Source organism: Phyllobates terribilis, unplaced genomic scaffold (assembly GCF_046119375.1).
Source record: "Phyllobates terribilis strain yellow unplaced genomic scaffold, ASM4611937v1 Scaffold_1__5_contigs__length_1240528914, whole genome shotgun sequence".
NCBI classification, from domain to species: Eukaryota; Metazoa; Chordata; class Amphibia; order Anura; family Dendrobatidae; genus Phyllobates; species Phyllobates terribilis.
The window spans coordinates 107146961-107168457 of record NW_027362761.1 but is presented as its reverse complement, the minus strand read 5'-3'; the positions used below and the strand labels follow the sequence as shown (position 1 = coordinate 107168457).

The 21497-nt window shown below is 36.1% G+C and overlaps 1 protein-coding gene across 3 annotated transcripts in view; it reads right to left on the bottom strand.

The window, feature by feature from the left end:
- ADAMTSL1 (ADAMTS like 1) overlaps positions 1 to 21497 on the bottom strand; it is a 1187598-nt gene that overhangs the window by 286388 nt on the left and 879713 nt on the right. For all 3 annotated transcript variants that reach the window (XM_073665475.1, XM_073665465.1, XM_073665483.1), the window contains one exon: positions 7384 to 7620. In XM_073665475.1, the coding sequence (XP_073521576.1) occupies positions 7384 to 7620 (237 nt within the window). The remainder of the gene's footprint in view (positions 1 to 7383; positions 7621 to 21497) is intronic.

Below are 21497 nucleotides of genomic sequence, written 5' to 3'. Positions count from 1 at the left end.
GTGGAGACCAGGGGTTTTGTTCTCCAGTGATGCTTACTAGTAAAAGATAGACATTTAGTCTAACTCTTAGTTCAATGAGCGATTGGAGAAAGTGGGCGAACTTGGTGCTTTCCTTATAATCAATTCACTTTTGGAGTCTGCTTACATTTTTGCGGTATGTTGGAAGCCTTCAGAATGTGAGCAATATTTTCTTCTTGGAAAATCTTTTGGTGAGCCAGGCCACAAGAGAACGATAGGTAGATTATACAGTTCATTGTTGTAATCAACAAAAAGCGTTAGTCAATATTATTTCGAAATCCCATTTTAGTGTAGAAATAAAACAGTATTTATTTCCAAGTGTTCCTTTCTCTTCCTAAAACACAAGATTGTTTTGCTCTACAAATATCAGTAATGTGTCTGGTGATCCAGATTGGGAAAGCTTGTTTATAGAGAAACACTTTCAGGAGCCCTCTTACAGAATGCAGTTGCTCTGGGGCAGGGACTGGAAAGTTCAGGTTTATTTTGGTAAATACATAGCAGGAGAACATTAGTAAGTCCATTACTCTGGTGCACTGAATACAAACATTTGTCCTTTTATAGAGTTTATGTATGTTAATTGCAGTGCTTAGAAAACTGAAAACTGCAGCACTGCTTAGACCTGTTCACAAACAAGAACTAGAATAGCAAATAATAAAATAGTACTATTAATGTAGTCCTGTGTAAGTAATACCTTCAACCCCCAAAAACGTTCATAAAAAAAGGAACTTTTATTTAAAATGTATGCCCAGATTCACACTTTATTTTTTATAACGCAGTGCTTCTCAAATAGTGATGTGGAAATTGACAAGTGGAAGTAGAGTCTAAAAGATATTTGGTGCTCCTTTAACTGCATGAAGGTCATCATTTTGCTTCATACTAGTAAAAACTGAGTCATCCTAAAGGAATTTAAGCATAGCTCTGTAAGTTAACTGAATTCTAAGTGATTTCTCTAACCCACGTCAATTTTTTAAGATCAGGTAAGTGATAAGAAATGGAAATAGCAGTTTTTCAAACATTCCCAAGCTCCACCAACACTGGGGAAGTCGCCTAGGTCTTCTAAGTCCGGCACCAAAGAATGAGGCTAGAAAAGCAGGGAAGGTTTTTAGGCTTTAGCTATCTTGCTTAACTGGATATTGTACTCTTGAGGATATGAATTCCAGTAAAATGTTTTTTTTTTATTTTTTCTTTTACTCTCCACCAAAAGTCTGAAAATGCAAGATCCATCTCAAAAACTACCACTATACAACTATGTGGTAAATTTGTAATACCATACAAAGGTAGTACAGGTAAATTATCAGCACTAAAACACTTAAAGAAATTAACTAACTTAACGGTAATTTGTACAGTATATAATTTTAGGGGTAGCTCTGTAAATAAACTGAATTGTTTTTTTAAAATTCTTTTTATTATGATTTCATAAAATGGTTACAACGAAGGTTACAATCGAGCAATAACCTGTTCACAGGCACAGGCAGTAAATTGGTCAGCTAAAATGAAAAAGGTTAGTAGTAATAAAAGAGATATGTGGTAACCAGTAGAGGATAAATTATGGGACACGTAACAATTTATAACGAACAAACGAATCATCATAAAAATGTATTGGGGGCGGGAGAAGGGCGGTGGGAGTCCAGTTCTTTTAAACCATAGAGAGTTATTTGTACTCTTAGAGGTGTGAGTGCACAATGTTAGGGTATGGAAGGCAGGTAAGGAAAAAGTCCAGATGGTAAGTATAATCAAGAGGTGGAGTTGATAAAAAGTCACCAGATTTCTGTAAAGCATGCCTAACTCTTGAGTTCACAACTCAAGAGCTTTTTGATAAACTGAATTTTAAGTGATTTCTCTAACCCAAATTAGGTATGTAATGAGAAATGGAAATAACAACTTTTCAAACATTCCCGAGCTCCACCAACACTGGAGAATTTGCCCAGGTTCTCTAAGTCTGACAACAAAGAATAGGGCATCAAAAGCAGACAAAGTTTCTAGGCTTTAGCTATCCTGCTTAAATTTATCTTGTTCTTTAGAGGAAATGAATACGAGCAAAATGTTTTGGGTTTTTTTCATTTTACTCTCCACCAAAAACCTGAAAATCAGGTTTAACTCAGAAACTACCACTATACAACTATTGTGGCAAATTAGTAATCCATATAAGGGTTGTACAGGTAAATAATCGGCACTAAAACACTTAAAGAAACAAGCTGGCTCAAAAGTAATGTCTACAGTATATCATTTTAGTTTTATTATTTACACTTTAGTTAGCAAAAAACTAAATAATAGAATTTATTTTTAAAAACTTTTTAAAGACATCATTTTATATTGTATGTTGTATATAAAACAAGCCTTATCTGTGTGTTTTGTGTTTATGTACTGCCTATGTAGGCTTCAACCAATTTAACATATCTGTCATTAAAGATGCACTTGCAGGAAGTTTTTTTTTTGTAAACATGTGTATATGTGCATGTAGCGTAGTGTGTGTTATTAATTATGGTTTTGTGTCCGTAAGAAATATTGTCTGTGATTTTTTAATAAGATGTCCAGAAGAAATAAAAATTTGGCAACCGTGCAGGAGAAGGCGGTGGTAGATGCGTACATTAACATACCCACTGCACTACATACAAATATACACAAGTTTAGTAAAAATAATACAAAACATAATGATAGTGCTTCTTTAACTTGTCTGTGTTCTAATTTTAATAAGATGACTCTACAGACTCAGTCCCAGTCTATATAGCAAAGCTGACAAGTGTGCTACAGATGGCATTTTCACTAACCATAAACAAGAAATTAATCTTTTCTACTAAAATCCATTATGTTTCGATGCTAGAAGCGGTCATTCTAACACAATCTGCTAGGTTATTGTTTTTGTATTTACACTGTCTGATAACAGGAAACAAAACTTATAAATAGCTTTTAATTGTATTCCTGGTCTATATTCCCGCAAGACACAGAAGCATGTTTACTAGTATACTATGTGTTTACTATGTATCAGTTCCATATTTTGCTCGTTTGTGTCTTTGTTTTTCTTTATGCTTTCTTTAGTCTTACTATTATATGATATATCATCACACATGGAATAGCTATAATGTGTGTCAATACAGAACATATGTCATTACAAAGAATGCGGTAATATTAAATGAAAACAATCTACATGTTCTTAGGTCTTCTTTATTACACTTTCATAAATGTTAATTCGCTGTTTACCCTAATATAACTAATCTCTACTTTTATATTTCTCAGAAGCATCACAGCATGGTCTCTTGACTAAAGATGATGAAAGTTTCGCAATATGGTATGCCAATTGCCTCTTCAGAGAGGAACAGACCCCTGAAACACATGTCTGCAAAGAGATTCTGGTTTGGCTTTTATCCTAAGTCATGGTGAAAGACTCATTAAAGGGTCAAAATTTTACTTTTAGGATTGCTACTTCCAAGAGGTGACACTAGAGTTCAAGTTCTTTTCCTCCCTGAACAGAAAATTTGCATATTTATTTTCCCACAGGAGCATTGCATGGCCTATAAGTCTCCTTACACTGATATGCCAGGCATGTCTCCACAAGCAGAGACATTGTCCTTTAAGCCCCAAAGATGTTATAATATTCTCAAGAAAAGGGTTATGTTTCACTCATTACTACAACATGTACAGATGTACCAATAGTCCTCTTGACAACGCACCATCTCGACAACTCAAGAAGGTTGTCTCAATTAAAAGATATCATTGTAAAAGCCATTGACCAATGTGAAGTTAGGAGTTGAATTACACTTTTTTGCTCTCTGATATCCCAGTGCTGCATTATCTGAGTAAATATACTAGTTGCTAGATCTGTAAGTATGTATAGTCAGTGATGTTCCCAGCAAGTTATATATTCCCAGACATCATTTGATAAAAAATAAAAAAAAATTGTATTATGAACACATGAAGCAACAAGTAAAGCTACTTTTTTGTTGTTTTTATACTCTGCATGATTAAACTGGGCCACCCAAACAGCCAATGAGTAACAATTTTGGATTTTTTTTTACTGACATCTATAAATGTATTTTTTTTTCCTGGTCAGTAAAATGTCATGATGTCCTGAGTGACATAACTGCGACTGAAGTCTTAAGTCTGTCTGCCGGGAGTTTCCCTCACTTACCATTTGATGATAAGTACATATTATCACCTCCAATGCACAGTTGCCATTGTTTCATTATGGCGTGCCTTGGTACACCCTGATTTTATATGTGGTAACGCTATGTTATACTCTTGGGGAATTCATTTAATCCTTTCACTATTTACCAGTTGTAACTAGACAGAGGGCTGAACACAGAATACAAAGAAATGGAGCTATACTTACTCTGCCAAGATTTCAGTGCCCATGAAAAAGATAGATGGTGCAAGTTAATAAAGACACATAGGGTTTGGGTGTTTCTGAGTGAACTGTCACATAAAGCTATACTTCACATTTATTTAAAAAATTAATTGGAACTCTTAACATATGCAAATCAGGTCCACCCACGGCTAACATTTTTTCTCTTGATAAGAATGATTCAGTAACTCTGATTTGGCTTTGTGACTTCTTTCATTCAATGCAAGCTGATATGTACAAGACTTTGCTGCCAAAGAGGCATTACTTGGCAATGCCCCCTAACAGGCTAGGCTACCATTCTGAACCAAGGGAGCATCAGACAGTGGAGACGGAGAGCCCGGAGACCCAGCATGGAACATGTTTTGTTTTTAATATTCACTCTCTCCCTCTACGAGTCTTTGTTTAACCTGGCTCCTGCGCTCACTCTCTCTCCTTGAAAAGAAAGAGGGGGAATAAAGAAAACATGTTAACCATCCAAGCCAAGCTCTTGGGACTATTTAGGAAAGTGGTGGTGGAAGAGGTATAAGCCCCAGTGGATTTAAAGTACGCAAAGGACAAGGTTAGAGTATATTGCTTACCCGTAGCTTTTACACTGCCAATTTAAATTCGGCCAGAAGAATTTCTCTTCCTACACAAAAGGGCCAGCGGTGTTGGCTCAGCTCAGAGACCCAATGCCAAGGGAAATGAAGGGGGAAGAAAAACAAATAACAACTTGGGGGCTCATTTCCATATTAAACAGTGGTGCAGAACTGCAGGGAATCTCATTTCACAGGAGTCAATGCCCAGATAATCTCGAAACTAGACGGATGCTGACAGCCATACAAAATCTACAAACGCTGTTCGCCTGAAAACACTGAAGACTCAATTACACTCCTATTTTCTTTTTAACAAACAGACTTTATCATGTTAATGTTATCCACTGACTAGTCAGAACAGTCTATGCTCATATATATTGATCTATGTAAGAAAATAAAGCTTATCCATCCATTACGAGTGGCGTAATGCTGATATATACTCTGGACTTGGGAAGAATGCTAAAAGTATTAGCACCATATAATATGCAATTGCTTAAAAAGCAACACTCTATTATAAAGTTATAAATAATGGCTTCCATATGTAAATTACTCAGTCATAATCTCAGGCAACCAACAGATTCCCTATCAGTTTGTCAAGAATCGATAGCCTATGGTTTGCCATGAATGGACTGCCAACTACCGGAAGCTAGAGGGTAGTGGAGTTGCCCATGCCAGTGGAGATTTCATAAATTACAAAAGCTTATGTTTGATTGGCTCACAATATTCATTTTTTAAAGCATTCTTTAAAATCCATCATAGTATTAGCCATCTGAATGAATAAAAATCAAAAATACTTATGTTTCTGAATTACATTTCAATTACTTCTAAAAAAGTAAAAGCATATAATTAGATAAAATATTTCAAAAGTCATACCAATGTAATGTGAACACCAAAAAGTAAAAGCATACTATTAGACAAAATATTTCAAAAGTCACACTAATATGAACACCATGGACCTGGGCACTCACAATATGCACGGCGCCAGTCTACGAAAATGGCAGCATTCCTAGAAACGACCCTGTCAATCAGAAAGTACTTGGAATTCTAATATACCCTTTGTGCATTTCCCAAGATCTTCAAGTGTCTTTAGTAAGCTTTGTTACACAACGTACAGCAACTCTCCGATGTATAGTCTGTATTAGCACACAAATAAATACAAGGATGCAGTATCTGACCAAATGTCATGCTTCCTTCCTTGTGACAGTATTTAGTATGTGTACTAGATAATATTTCTACAATCTAAATAATGTTTATTTCGACGTACTCAAAGAATAAGATGCTAATAGACAAATAGAATGCTCAAGTAATGTAAAGTGATACTTCTTAAGAAAAAACATAGGACAAAGGTTTATCTTACTTCGTAAAGTACATATCACTCAAGAGCGGAGAAAGGTTGAAGTAAAGCTGGTTTAAAGGCATGATCTAAATAATTCAACTGGAAACCATCCCGTGATCTCCATGGCGGAAAGAAATTAAAGTTGACTATGCAACTAAGGGCTTGTGCACATGACCGTATTTTTGATCCGAGTGCTGTCCATGAAAAAAACAGAGTAATATTATTCAATGGGGCAGTGCTGATGAGAGATTTTTTTCACTGACTAAATCTGCATGTGAAAAAAATGGCAGCATGCCCTAGTGTCTTCCGTAAATCGGATGAGACTAACCCATTCAAGTCTATAGATGTGTAAAAGAAAATCGGATGCCATATGGAGCCACAATGTAGCATCTGATTTTTACGGACACATTGCTATTCTGTAAGATAGGAAACTGTAACTGGTCCTGTAAATGATTAATAGCTGCTTCTGTAATAAAACGGATTATATATGGATGACAAGTGATAAAAAAATAGTACCACTTTTCTGGATGAAACTCTGATCGATTTATATGTGAACGTGTGAATCTACCCTAAGATTAATATTTGCGTATACAAAGTGGGTGAAATCTACCACGAATCTTGCACGTATGGATTTCAGGAAATACAAAGATTATTTTAACTAATGCAATTCCTTATTATGCTGGAAAATAAGTGTTTGTCAGTAACTTGTCTCCTTATCTCTATTGGGTGAAACAATTACATATATTCTCTTTAACCAGTCACTGAGTGGCTGTTAAATTCACGCACATTATTGTGTGTCAATGTCAGAACAATGGCTTTGACTCTACTGGAAATCTTCAACAATTGCTGTATACAGATATATCTTCTTTATCTTGATATTACATGCAATTTTTTACATATTTTATCATGTGAAAATCAAAAAAGGCACCAATAATGTAAAAACAAAAATGAAGCCTTCAGCACGGTGTGTCAGTGGTTAGAACTGTAGCCTTGCACCACTGGGGTCCTGGTTTCAACTCCCACCATCCCCTCACCATTTTTGTAACCAATGGGTATTAAAAACCTTGTCAAAACTAAAGGGAAAATGCATTATTTAGTGGTTTAAATGAACTTACCTGGCATAAACCACTTATGCACATATCCAAGGACTCTGTATAACAGCGAGTACCATCCAAAACTTTGGGAGCTAGTTCTACAATAAGAGATGTCCCTTTCGCTTGGCACTTCAAAGAACAAGGGTTTTCAGGGTCATTGTGAACCGGGAGCCATTCTCTATAGTGTCCTTGGTATTTCACATCATTATGAGCAGAACACTGTTGTGCCCGAAAATCTCCTGATTCTACTGGACAATCCTGTTGAACAGAAAGCAAATATAGATTTATTACTCAAGGAAAATTAACATTTAGCTACAACTGCACATAATAAAAAAATGGTAAAAATATAACAAAGGCTACATTTGTCAGCATTTGTGAAGCCAAGCACAATAGTCAACATCATCATTTCTAAGAGAAATATAATGCCAAATGGGTGGTCAATGTCGAGGCCACTGATAAGTGAATGGTAAAATGCATAAATGGATGAACAATAGTTAGGTTAGAAGATAAAATCGATAATAGTCTAGGAAATACACGACTTGGACGTAAAAATCCCACACACAAGAAGACAAGATTTAATTTAGAATTATTCATAAAAAATGTTCCTGCAGAGCCCTGAAGAGATTGGCAGGTAGAACAGCATTTGACTTTATTGGTCCATCTTTCAATCTTCCTAAGCTTACTGTACACTGAACCCTTCATGGGATAAATACATCTTATAAGTAGAGCCCCTTCATGGAGTGCCCTTCGCTGGCTTACTTCATGCAAATCCGGCAATGTCTTATTGGGACACCTATTGTCTCCTGAATTTCCTCCACACCCTGCACAGTTCTATCCTTCTCTATCTTATATTGCTCGTTCTCAAAACTGCAATGTGCATATACTTTCTTCTTTATGGTAAGCATCTTGGTTGGTATATTATTGGATATTAGTCATCTTGGTTGGTACAGGTATATTATTGGATATTATTCATCTTGGTTGGTACAGGTATATTATTGGATATTATTCATCTTGGTTGGTACAGGTATATTATTGGATATTATTCATCTTGGTTAGTACAGGTATATTATTGGATATTATTTATGTTGGTTGGTACAGGTATATTATTGGATGTTATTCATCTTGGTTAGTACAGGTATATTATTGGATATTATTCATCTTGGTTAGTACAGGTATATTATTGGATATTATTTATGTTGGTTGGTACAGGTATATTATTGGATGTTGTTCATCTTGGTTGGTACAGGTATATTATTGGATATTATTCATCTTGGTTGGTACAGGTATATTATTGGATATTATTCATCTTGGTTAGTACAGGTATATTATTGGATATTATTTATGTTGGTTGGTACAGGTATATTATTGGATGCTATTCATCTTGGTTGGTACAGGTATATTATTGGATATTATTCATCTTGGTTGGTACAGGTATATTATTGGATATTATTCATCTTGGTTGGTACAGGTATATTATTGGATATTATTCATCTTGGTTGGTACAGGTATATTATTGGATATTATTCATCTTGGTTGGTACAGGTATATTATTGGATATTATTCATCTTGGTTAGTACAGGTATATTATTGGATATTATTTATGTTGGTTGGTACAGGTATATTATTGGATGCTATTCATCTTGGTTGGTACATGTATATTATTGGATATAATTCATCTTGGTTGGTACAGGTATATTATTGGATATTATTCATCTTGGTTGGTACAGGTATATTATTGGATATTATTCATCTTGGTTGGTACAGGTATATTATTGGATATTATTCATCTTGGTTGGTACAGGTATATTATTGGATGTTATTCATCTTGGTTGGTACAGGTATATTATTGGATATTATTCATCTTGGTTGGTACAGGTATATTATTGGATATTATTCATCTTGGTTGGTACAGGTATATTATTGGATATTATTCATGTTGGTTGGTACAGGTATATTATTGGATATTATTCATGTTGGTTGGTACAGGTATATTATTGAATGTTATTCATCTTGGCTGGTACAGGAATATTATTGGATGTTGGTTGGTACAGGTATATTAATGGATATTATTCATCTTGGTTGGTACAGGTATATTATTGGATAATATTCATGTTGGTTGGTACAGGTATATTATTGAATGTTATTCATCTTGGCTGGTACAGGTATATTATTGGATGTTGGTTGGTACAGGTATATTATTGGATATTATTCATCTTCGTTGGTACAGGTATATTATTGGATGTTATTCATCTTGGTTGGTACAGGTATATTATTGGATGTTATTCATCTTGGTTAGTACAGGTATATTATTGGATATTATTCATGTTGGTTGGTACAGGTATATTATTGAATGTTATTTATCTTGGTTGGTACAGGTATATTATTGGATGTTGGTTGGTACAGGTATATTATTCATCTTGGTTGGTACAGGTATATTATTGGATATTATTCATCTTGGTTGGTACAGGTATATTATTGGATGTTATTCATCTTGGTTGGTACAGGTATATTATTGGATGTTATTCATCTTGGTTGGTACAGGTATATTATTGGATATTATTCATGTTGGTTGGTATAGGTATATTATTGGATATTATTCATCTTGGTTGGTACAGGTATATTACTGGATGTTATTCATCTTGGTTGGTACAGGTATATTGTTAGATGTTATTCATCTTGGTTGGTACAGGTATATTATTGGATGTTATTCATCTTGGTTGGTACTGGTATATTATTGGATGTTATTCATCTTGGTTGGTACAGGTATATTATTGGATGTTATTCATCTTGGTTGGTACAGGTATATTATTGGATGTTATTCATCTTGGTTGGTACAGGTATATTATTGGATGTTATTCATCTTGGTTGGTACAGGTATAATATTGGATGTTATTCATCTTGGTTGGTATAGGCACAGTACAGACCAAAAGTTTGGACACACCTTCTCATTTAAAGATTTTTCTGTATTTTCATGACTTTGAAAATTGTACATTCACACTGAAGGCATCAAAACTATGAATTAACACATGTGGAATTATATACTTAACAAAAAAGTGTTAAACAACTGAAAATATGTCTTATATTCTAGGTTCTTCAAAGTATTGGTTGGTACAGGCATATTATTGGATATTATTCATCTTGCTTGGTACAGGTATATTATTGGATATTATTCATCTTGGTTGGTACAGGTATATTATTGGATATTATTCATCTTGGTTAGTACAGGTATATTATTGGATATTATTCATCTTGGTTAGTACAGGTATATTATTGGATATTATTTATGTTGGTTGGTACAGGTATATTATTGGATGTTGTTCATCTTGGTTGGTACAGGTATATTATTGGATATTATTCATCTTGGTTGGTACAGGTATATTATTGGATATTATTCATCTTGGTTAGTACAGGTATATTATTGGATATTATTTATGTTGGTTGGTACAGGTATATTATTGGATGCTATTCATCTTGGTTGGTACAGGTATATTATTGGATATTATTCATCTTGGTTGGTACAGGTATATTATTGGATATTATTCATCTTGGTTGGTACAGGTATATTATTGGATATTATTCATCTTGGTTGGTACAGGTATATTATTGGATATTATTCATCTTGGTTGGTACAGGTATATTATTGGATATTATTTATGTTAGTTGGTACAGGTATATTATTGGATGTTATTCATCTTGGTTGGTACAGGTATATTATTGGATATTATTCATCTTGGTTGGTACAGATATATTATTGGATATTATTCATCTTGGTTGGTACAGGTATATTATTGGATATTATTCATGTTGGTTGGTACAGGTATATTATTGGATATTATTCATGTTGGTTGGTACAGGTATATTATTGAATGTTATTCATCTTGGCTGGTACAGGAATATTATTGGATGTTGGTTGGTACAGGTATATTAATGGATATTATTCATCTTGGTTGGTACAGGTATATTATTGGATAATATTCATGTTGGTTGGTACAGGTATATTATTGAATGTTATTCATCTTGGCTGGTACAGGTATATTATTGGATGTTGGTTGGTACAGGTATATTATTGGATATTATTTATCTTCGTTGGTACAGGTATATTATTGGATGTTATTCATCTTGGTTGGTACAGGTATATTATTGGATGTTATTCATCTTGGTTAGTACAGGTATATTATTGGATATTATTCATGTTGGTTGGTACAGGTATATTATTGAATGTTATTTATCTTGGCTGGTACAGGTATATTATTGGATGTTGGTTGGTACAGGTATATTATTCATCTTGGTTGGTACAGGTACAGTACAGACCAAAATTTTGGACACACATTCTCATTTAAAGATTTTTCTGTATTTTCATGACTATGAAAATTGTACATTCACATTGAAGGCATCAAAACTATGAATTAACACATGTGGAATTATATACTTAACAAAAAAGTGTGAAACAACTGAAAATATGTCTTATATTCTAGGTTCTTCAAAGTAGCCACCTTTTGCTTTGATGACTGCTTTGCACACTCTTGGCATTCTCTTGATGAGATTCAAGAGGTAGTCACTGGAAATGGTCTTCCAACAATCTTGAAGGAGTTCCCAGAGATGATTAGCACTTTTTGGCCCTTTTGCCTTCACTCTGCGGTCCAGCTCACCCCAAACCATCTTGATTGGGTTCAGGTCTGGTGACTGTGGAGGCCAGGTCATCTGGCGTAGCACCCCATCACTCTCCTTCTTGGTCAAATAGCCATTACACAGCCTGGAGGTGTGTTTGGGGTCATTGTAATGTTGAAAATTAAATGATGGTCCAACTAAACGCAAACCGGATGGAATAGCATGCCGCTGCAAGATGCTGTGGTAGCCATGCTGGTTCAGTATGCCTTCAATTTTTAATAAATCCCCAACAGTGTCACCAGCAAAGCACCCCCACACCATCACACCTCCTCCTCCTTGCTTCACGGTGGGAACCAGGCATGTAGAGTAAATCCGTTCACCTTTTCTGTGTCTCACAAAAACACGGTGGCTGGAACCAAAGATCTCAAATTTGGACTCATCAGACCAAAGCACAGATTTCCACTGGTCTAATGTCCATTCCTTGTGTTCTTTAGCCAAAACAAGTCTCTTCTGCTTGTTGCCTGTCCTTAGCAGTGGCTTCCTAGCAGCTATTTTACCATGAAGGCCTGCTGCACAAAGTCTCCTCTTAACAGTTGTTGAAGAGATGTGTCTGCTGCTAGAGCTCTGTGTGGCATTGACCTGGTCTCTAATCTGAGCTGCTGTTAACCTGCGATTTCTGAGGCTGGTGACTCGGATAAACTTATCCTCAGAAGCAGAGGTGACTCTTTGTCTTCCTTTCCTGGGGCGGTCCTCATGTGAGCCAGTTTCTTTGTAGCGCTTGATGGTTTTTGCAACTGCACTTGGGGACACTTTCAAAGTTTTCCCAATTTTTCGCACTGACTGACCTTCATTTCTTAAAGTAATGATGGCCACTCGTTTTTCTTTACATAGCTGCTTTTTTCTTGCCATAATACAAATTCTAACAGTTCAGTAGGACTATCAGCTGTGTATCCACCAGACTTCTGCACAACACAACTGATGGTCCCAACCCCATTTATAAGGCAAGAAATCCCACTTATTAAACCTGACAGGGCACACCTGTGAAGTGAAAACCATTTCCGGTGACTACCTCTTGAAGCTCATCAAGAGAATGCCAAGAGTGTGCAAAGCAGTCATCAAAGCAAAAGGTGGCTACTTTGAAGAACCTAGAATATAAGACATATTTTCAGTTGTTTCACACTTATTTTGTTAAGTATATAACTCCACATGTGTTAATTCACAGTTTTGATGCCTTCAGTGTGAATGTACAATTTTCATAGTCATGAAAATACAGAAAAATATTTAAATGAGAAGGTGTGTCCAAACTTTTGGTCTTTACTGTATATTATTGGATATTATTCATCTTGGTTGGTACAGGTATATTATTGGATGTTATTCATCTTGGTTGGTACAGGTATATTATTGGATGTTATTCATCTTGGTTGGTACAGGTATATTATTGGATATTATTCATGTTGGTTGGTATAGGTATATTATTGGATATTATTCATCTTGGTTGGTACAGGTATATTATTGGATGTTATTCATCTTGGTTGGTACAGGTATATTGTTGGATGTTATTCATCTTGGTTGGTACAGGTATATTATTGGATGTTATTCATCTTGGTTGGTACAGGTATATTATTGGATGTTATTCATCTTGGTTGGTACAGGTATATTATTGGATGTTATTCATCTTGGTTGGTACAGGTATATTATTGGATGTTATTCATCTTGGTTGGTACAGGTATAATATTGGATGTTATTCATCTTGGTTGGTACAGGTACAGTACAGACCAAAAGTTTGGACACACCTTCTCATTTAAAGATTTTTCTGTATTTTTATGACTTTGAAAATTGTACATTCACACTGAAGGCATCAAAACTATGAATTAACACATGTGGAATTATATACTTAACAAAAAAGTGTTAAACAACTGATAATATGTCTTATATTCTAGGTTCTTCAAAGTATTGGTTGGTACAGGCATATTATTGGATATTATTCATCTTGGTTGGTACAGGTATATTATTGGATATTATTCATCTTGGTTGGTACAGGTATATTATTGGATATTATTCATCTTGGTTGGTACAGGTATATTATTGGATATTATTCATCTTGGTTGGTACAGGTATATTATTGGATGTTATTCATCTTGGTTGGTACAGGAATATTATTGGATGTTATTCATCTTGGTTGGTACAGGTACAGTACAGACCAAAAGTTTGGACACACCTTCTCATTTAAAGATTTTTCTGTATTTTCATGACTTTGAAAATTGTACATTCACACTTAAGGCATCAAAACTATGAATTAACACATGTGGAATTATATACTTAACAAAAAAGTGTGAAACAACTGAAAATATGTCTTATATTCTAGGTTCTGCAAAGTAGCCACCTTTTGGTTTGATGACTGCTTTGCACACTCTTGGCATTCTCTTGATGAGCTTCAAGAGGTAGTCACCAGAAATGGTGTTCCAACAATCTTGAAGGAGTTCCCAGAGATGCTTAGCACATGTTGGCCCTTTTGCCTTCACTCTGCGGTCCAGCTCACCCCAAACCATCTCGATTAGGTTCAGGTCTGGTGACTGTGGAGGCCAGGTCAACTGGCGTAGCACCCCATCACTCTCCAGCTTGGTCAAATAGCCCTTACACAGCCTGGAGGTGTGTTTCGGGTTATTGTCCTGTTGAAAAATAAATGATGGTCCAACTAAATGCAAACCGGATGGAATAGCATGCCGCTGCAAGATGCTGTTGTAGCCATGCTGGTTCAGTATGCCTTCAATTTTGAATAAATCCCCAACAGTGGCACCAGCAAAGCACCCCCACACCATCACACCTCCTCCTCCATGCTTCACGGTGGGAACCAGGCATGTAGAGTCCATCCGTTCACCTTTTCTGCGTCGCACAAAGACACGGTGGTTGGAACCAAAGATCTCAAATTTGAACTCATCAGACCAAAGCACAGATTTCCACTAGTCTAATGTCCATTCCTTGTGTTCTTTAGCCCAAACAAGTCTCTTCTGCTTGTTGCCTGTCCTTAGCAGTGGTTTCCTAGCAGCTATTTAACCATGAAGGCCTGCTGCACAAAGTCTCCTCTTAACAGTTGTTGTAGAGATGTGTCTGCTGCTAGAACTCTGTGTGGCATTGACCTGGTCTCTAATCTGAGCTGCTGTTAACCTGCGATTTCTGAGGCTGGTGACTCGGATAAACTTATCCTCAGAAGCAGAGGTGACTCTTGGTCTTCCTTTCCTGGGGCGGTCCTCATGTGAGCCAGTTTGTTTGTAGAGCTTGATGGTTTTTGCAACTGCTCTTGGGGACACTTTCAAAGTTTGCCCAATTTTTCGGACTGACTGACCTTCATTTCTTAAAGTAATGATGGCCACTCGTTTTTCTTTACTTAGCTGCTTTTTTTTTGCCACAATACAAATTCTAACAGTCTATTCACTAGGACTATCAGCTGTGTATCCACCAGACTTCTGCACAACACAACTGATGGTCCCAACCCCATTTATAAGGCACGAAATCTCACTTATTAAACCTGACAGGGCACACCTGTGAAGTAAAAACCTTTTCCGGTGACTACCTCTTGAAGCTCATCAAGAGAATGCCAAGAGTGTGCAAAGCAGTCATCAGAGCAAAAGGTGGCTACTTTGAAGAACCTAGAATATAAGGCATATTTTCAGTTGTTTCACACTTTTTTGTTAAGTATATAATTCCACATGTGTTAATTCATAGTTTTGATGCCTTCAGTGTGAATGTACAATTTTCAAAGTCATGAAAATACAGAAAAATCTTTAAATGAGAAGGTGTGTCCAAACTTTTGGTCTGTACTGTATATTATTAGATATTATTCATGTTGGTTGGTACAGGTATATTATTGAATGTTATTCATCTTGGCTGGTACAGGTATATTATTGGATGTTGGTTGGTACAGGTATATTATTGGATATTATTCATCATGGTTGGTACAGGTATATTATTGGATGTTATTCATCTTGGTTGGTACAGGTATATTACTGGATATTATTCATCTTGGTTGGTACAGGTATATTATTGGATATTATTCATCTTCATTTGTACAGGTATATTATTGGATGTTATTCATCTTGGTTGGTACAGGTATATTATTGGATATTATTCATGTTGTTTGGTACAGGTAAATTATTGAATGTTAGTCATCTTGGCTGGTACAGGTATATTATTGGATGTTGGTTGGTACAGGTATATTATTGGATATTATTCATCTTGGTTGGTACAGGTATATTATTGGATGTTAATCATCTTGGTTGTTACAGGTATTTTATTGGATATTATTCATCTTGGTTGGTAAAGGTATATTACTGGATATTATTCATGTTGGTTGGTACAGGTATATTATTGGATATTATTCATCTTGGTTGGTAAAGGTATATTATTGGATGCTATTCATCTTGGTTGGTACAGGTATATTATTGGATATTATTCATGTTGGTTGGTACAGGTATATTATTGGATATTATTCATCTTGGTTGCTACAGGTATATTATTGGATATTATTCATCTTGGTTGGTACAGGTATATTATTGGATGTTATTCATCTTGGTTGCTACAGGTATATTATTGGATATTATTCATCTTGGTTGTTACAGGTATATTATTGGATATTATTCATCTTGGTTGTTACAGGTATATTATTGTATTATTGAATGTTATTCATCTTGGCTGGTACAGGTATATTATTGGATATTATTTATGTTGGTTGGTACAGGTATATTATTGGATATTATTCATCTTGGTTGGTACAGGTATAGTACAGACCAAAAGTTTGGACACACCTTCTCATTTAAAGATTTTTCTGTATTTTCATGACTATGAAAATTGTACATTCACACTGAAGGCATCAAAACTATGAATTAACACATGTGGAATTATATACTTAACAAAAAAAGTGTGAAACAACTGAAAATATGTCTTATATTCTAGGTTCTTCAAAGTAGCCACCTTTTGCTTTGATGGGTGCTTTGCACACTCTTGGCATTCTCTTGATGAGCTTCAAGAGGTAGTCACCGGAAATGGTTTTCACTTCACAGGTGTGCCCTGTCAGGTTTAATAAGTGGGATTTCTTGCCTTATAAATGAGGTTGGGACCATCAGTTGTGTTGTGCAGAAGTCAGGTGGATACACAGCTGATAGTCCTACTGAATAGACTGTTAGAATTTGTATTATGGCAAGAAAAAAGCAGCTAAGTAAAGAAAACGAGTGGCCATCATTACTTTAAGAAACGAAGGTCAGTCAGTCGGAAAAATTGGGAAAACTTTGAAAGTGTCCCCAAGTGCAATTGCAAAAACCATCAAGCGCTACAAAGAAACTGGCTCACATGAGGACCGCCCCAGGAAAGGAAGACCAAGAGTCACCTCTGCTTCTGAGGATAAGTTTATCCGAGTCACCAGCCTCAGAAATCGCAGGTTAGCAGCAGCTCAGATTAGAGACCAAGTCAATGTCAAACAGAGTTCTAGCAGCACACACATCTCTTCAACAACTGTTAAGAGGAGACTTTGTGCAGCAGGCCTTCATGGTAAAATAGCTGCTAGGAAACCACTGCTAAGGACAGGCAACAAGCAGAAGAGACTTATTTGGGCTAAAGAACACAAGGAATGGACATTAGACCAGTGGAAATCTGTGCTTTGGTCTGATGAGTCCAAATTTGTGATCTTTGTTTCCAACCACCGTGTCTTTGTGCGACGCAGAAAAGGTGAACAGATGGACTCTACATGCCTAGTTCCCACCGTGAAGCATGAAGGAGGAGGTGTGATGGTGTCGGGGTGCTTTGCTGGTGACACTGTTGGGAATTTATTCAAAATTGAAGGCATACTGAACCAGCATGGCTACCACAGCATCTAGCAGCGGCATGCTATTCCATCCGGTTTGCGTTTAGTTGGACCATCATTTATTTTTCAACAGGACAATGACCCCAAACACACCTCCAGGCTGTGCAAGGCCTATATGACCAAGCAGGAGAGTGATAGGGTGCTACGCCAGATGTCCTGGCCTCCACAGTCACCAGACCTGAACCCAATCGAGATGGTTTGGGGTGAGCTGGACCGCAGAGTGAAGGCAAAAGGGCCAACAAGTGCTAAGCATCTCTGGGAACTCCTTCAAGATTGTTGGAAGACCACTTCCGGTGACTACCTCTTGAAGCTCATCAAGAGAATGCCAAGAGTGTGCAAAACAGTCATCAAAGCAAAAGGTGGCTACTTTGAAGAACCTAGAATATAAGACATATTTTCAGTTGTTTCACACTTTTTTGTTAAGTATATAATTGCACATGTGTTAATTCATAGTTTTGATGCCTTCAGTGTGAATGTACAATTTTCATAGTCAGGAAAATACAGAAAAATCTTTAAATGAGAAGGTGTGTCCAAACTCTTGGTCTATACTGTATATTATTGGATATTATTCATCTTGGTTGGTACAGGTATATTATTGGATGTTATTCATCTTGATTGGTACAGGTATATTATTGAATGTTATTCATCTTGGTTGGTACAGGTATTTTATTGGATATTATTCATCTTGGTTGGTACAGGTATATTATTGGATAATATTCATCTTGGATGTGTAGTCCAGGCTCTCAACCATTTATTCTCTCTTTTGTTATGCATATACACACTTATGCATATATACACACACATACACCCGCACATACACACACACAAACACACACATATTTACGGTACATGTTCAACTTGGTATGTACAATTATATTGAATTGTCCAATTCATAGACTTTATATGACTTTCCCATTTTTCTGTTTTGTTAAAAAATATAGTAAAATAATAATTTTGAAGTAAAAAAAAAATTCTAATAAGCCAATTCATCAAAGCTTTTACACCACAAACTTGGTGTAAAAGCTTTGAAACGTTGCAATTTTTTTTCCGCAAAGCAGAGATGCGACTTTTGCTATGTTCACACTACTTTGGATCAGCTCTGCCAAAATGAGCAGAGCTGGGATGGAGCCAAGGTGGGATTGTGGCGTGTTCATGCCTGCATGTCCAATTCATGAAAAGTATCAGCGTTTTTTACTCCAGAAAAGTATTTTACTCCAGTACCGGGAGGCCACTCAGATGAGGAATAGTGATGAGCGAGTACGTTCTGTTAACCCTTTCGAGTATCTTCAGCGTGCTTGGGTGTTGTGTTTTAGTCAGTTCGTGCTCATGATATGCGACTGTTTGACAGCTTTAATACAAGTGAGGAATGCCTAAGAAACAGGCATTCCTCACATGTATTAAAGCTATCAAACAGTCACAAATCATGCACACTAAAAGATGACTAAAACATAACACCCGAGCACGCTGAAGATACTCAGGAAACACCTGAGCATGCTCGAAAATCTTGAGTAACGAGCATGCTCGCTCATCACTAATGAGGAACCAAATTCATTAATTGGTGTGTGCCTGTTAATGAATTCAGCACCTCTTCTACTCCATAAAGACTGGCATAGTATGCGCTATGCCAGTCTTGATGAATTGGCTGCTATGTGTATAGATTGCTATATTGCAAAATAACAGGATTTAGTCTTATGTCTGTAAAGAAGAGGATCTGGGAAATGGGACTGAGCTACTGAGAATGTGTGACCACTAGCACTAAACACCTTAAGTGGAAGTTCTGAAAAGGAATCAATAAACACCAGGGGGCACTATAACAACTAAGCATCAGCAGGAGAATTTTTTTAAACTGTACAATATGAATAACTACATTTAGCAAATTCTATTTGGACAATGGACATGCTTTGTGTAAAGACCAATTTTATATACTTACTTGTGACAAATAAAATGTGAACAAAATATTTATATCTTTACCATTTCAGCCGCATATGATCTATATACAACTCAAGCCCGATAGATAATGGAAAACAAATACAGACTCTGACTTTCTCTACATGTCTACACTGATCAAAGAGAAATGTTTATATTTTGCCATACAGAGAATACTAATATAGATAAGGATGGATGGATGTAATGGAAAGATTGTTTTTCTAACCTCATTATAAGCACATCCATTCTGGAAAACAGGCCATTACCAAAGCAGCAGACATAATAGACACAATATGAAATGGATGAGGTTCGGGAAACAGATCACAGAGGTGAATACGGCGGAGTATTCTGAAATATAGTTATTATTGTTCTAGTCTTGGTAAACCTTGTCCAAGTCTCTTCCCTGTAGAATATACAGATGAGTTCACATTTTATAATTGTTATGTTCTACTACGATGTGCTCAGTGTCAGTCCCTAAAGGAGATCACATTTACTCCGTTCCATCTGGAGCACTGGCTCCATGATATAACAGTGAGCAGAAGCGCTGCCCAAAAGTCTGATTTATTTGATATACGTGGGTGGGAAATAAAAGCATGTCAGAGACATCTGCAGTCTGCAAGTTTTACGCAAGGTACTTTTCCCTTTAGAGTCATGGAAATACATCATGTATTAAATAACTTTCTTAAACTTTGTTTTATACTATGGGTGACCCATAGTCATGACCAATCATGTAACAATACTCTACAGACCATAATAATATGGGTTTCATGGCCATGTACTAAAACTATCTAAAATATGTGACCAATAGCCACTAATCATAGGCCAGGCAACATTTTTTCAGGGCAGTTTTTGATTGCCTTAACTTTTCCCTTTGGATAGTTTTTAACAAGAGGCCCGTACAGTTTTAAAAAAAAAAAGGTCAGCCGATTATGGAATGGTGATTGGCAAGGCCCATGTAACTTATTCTCCTGGACCCTAGCTCCACAACAGTGCAGCTAAAAAAATCCAATGGCGTGATTAATTTTTTTTTTTAAATAATGGTGCCATTTTGAGAATTCAATCAGTACCCATATTAATACTGCCACTATCTACGCTTGAGGCACAAGCTTTCTTTGCTGACATAGAGAACTGTTAAAGGGAATCTGTTCCCAGGTTTCCAAAAATGTGTCACTTACTTTACTGGGCTGTTTTAACTGCTTCAGATCTAGCAATTCTCTGACTGCTGAGATCTGAGTAACTCCACCCACACTAGTGATTGACAAATTTCTGTGTACACTTTGCATAGGCAAAAAGCTGGCAAGAAGTGGTGGGGCGTGGTTATACAGAGCCCAATAATCTAAAGGACTACATAATAACAGGCCAGGTAGTCCTCTAATGAGAAATTCCTACTTTTAAAACAGTAATTTTATAAAAACTACCCTAAGCAGACCAGTAAGTGACACATTGCTAGAATTGGGGTCTCTGCCTCTATATTTTGCTGCTCTCAGATTAACAAAGCTGCTAGAAAATACATGCAATGCACAAATATATATAATAAAGATAAAATAAAAATTATCAAAATTTAAAAGGACATTAAAAATATATGAGACACAAGACACTCATAGCTGATGAGAATAATGTACAGAATAATACATATTTTCAAATTACATGAACACGATAAAAAAATGTAAGGGTAAAAAATAATACATTATACCATATACAGTCTAGATGTTTCAGACAGATATCAATGTGAAAAGGGCATTATAAT